Here is an 866-nt window from a genome sequence, read left to right as displayed (position 1 = left end):
CTTTCTTCTAGTTCTTAAAATTGCCTGTTGAAGGAAAGATTGGATTAAAGTAAATGTATTTTTACCAAAATACACAGGAAGTAATTTCATATTATGTCTTAAACTTTTCATATTATGTCTTAAAAATTAAGGAGGTTGAATTATGTACATAAGCACATTTAGGACTGAGGAAAGTATAATACAGATTTTTATTATTTTGAATTTTGTTTTTCAAAAGTAGCTCTCTAAACTTAATGATGAGTTTCTGTGATACACGATGTTTCTCAGCTGAAAAGTTTCCTTAGGGCCCGCTTTATGTCTTTATTTCTCAGACTGTAGATAAAAGGATTCAGCATGGGTGTGGCTACAGTGTACATCACTGAGGCGATTGCACTGGCCCTGGAGCTTTCAATAGCAGCAGAACTGAGATAAACCCCAAGACCTGTACCATAGAACAAGGAAACAACAGAAAGGTGAGACCCACAGGTGGAAAATGCTTTATATTTGCCCCCAGCTGATGAAATTTTCAAAATGGAGGACACAATCTTCATGTAAGAGAAAAGGATCCCAGTGAGTGGAATAGCACCCAGAAGTCCAGTTGCTAAATACATCATTAAGTCATTGAGGAATGTGTCAGAACAAGCAAGTTGGATTACCTGATTAAGCTCACAGAAAAAATGGGAAATTTCCAATTCTGTACAAAAAGACAGTCGCAAAACCATTAAATCATTTATCAGAGAATCCATAAACGACAAAACCCAGGAGGCCAGAAGCAGGAGGCCACAGAGTCTTGGGTTCATGATGACCGTGTAGTGCAGTGGGTGACAGATGGCCACAAACCGGTCATAGGCCATCACTGTCAACAGGAAGTTGTCTAAGCCCCCAAA

The 866-nt window shown here is 38.6% G+C and overlaps 1 protein-coding gene across 1 annotated transcript in view; it reads right to left on the bottom strand.

Annotated features, from left to right (window-relative positions):
• Positions 1–263: 263 nt before the first annotated feature.
• Positions 264–866, bottom strand: part of LOC101641484 (olfactory receptor 7A10-like) — a 1,653-nt gene continuing 1,050 nt past the window's right edge. The window contains exon 2 of the mRNA XM_030885492.1: positions 264–866. This exon is cut by the window's right edge and continues 1 nt beyond it. Within this exon, the coding sequence (XP_030741352.1) occupies positions 264–866 (603 nt within the window).

The sequence above is a fragment of the Echinops telfairi genome, unplaced genomic scaffold, assembly GCF_000313985.2.
Source record: "Echinops telfairi isolate 266 unplaced genomic scaffold, ASM31398v2 ScPeMD7_30;HRSCAF=105, whole genome shotgun sequence".
In the NCBI taxonomy this organism is placed as follows: Eukaryota; Metazoa; Chordata; class Mammalia; order Afrosoricida; family Tenrecidae; genus Echinops; species Echinops telfairi.
Note: the sequence above shows the minus strand (reverse complement) of the source record. Positions and strands in the feature narration are given on the sequence as shown.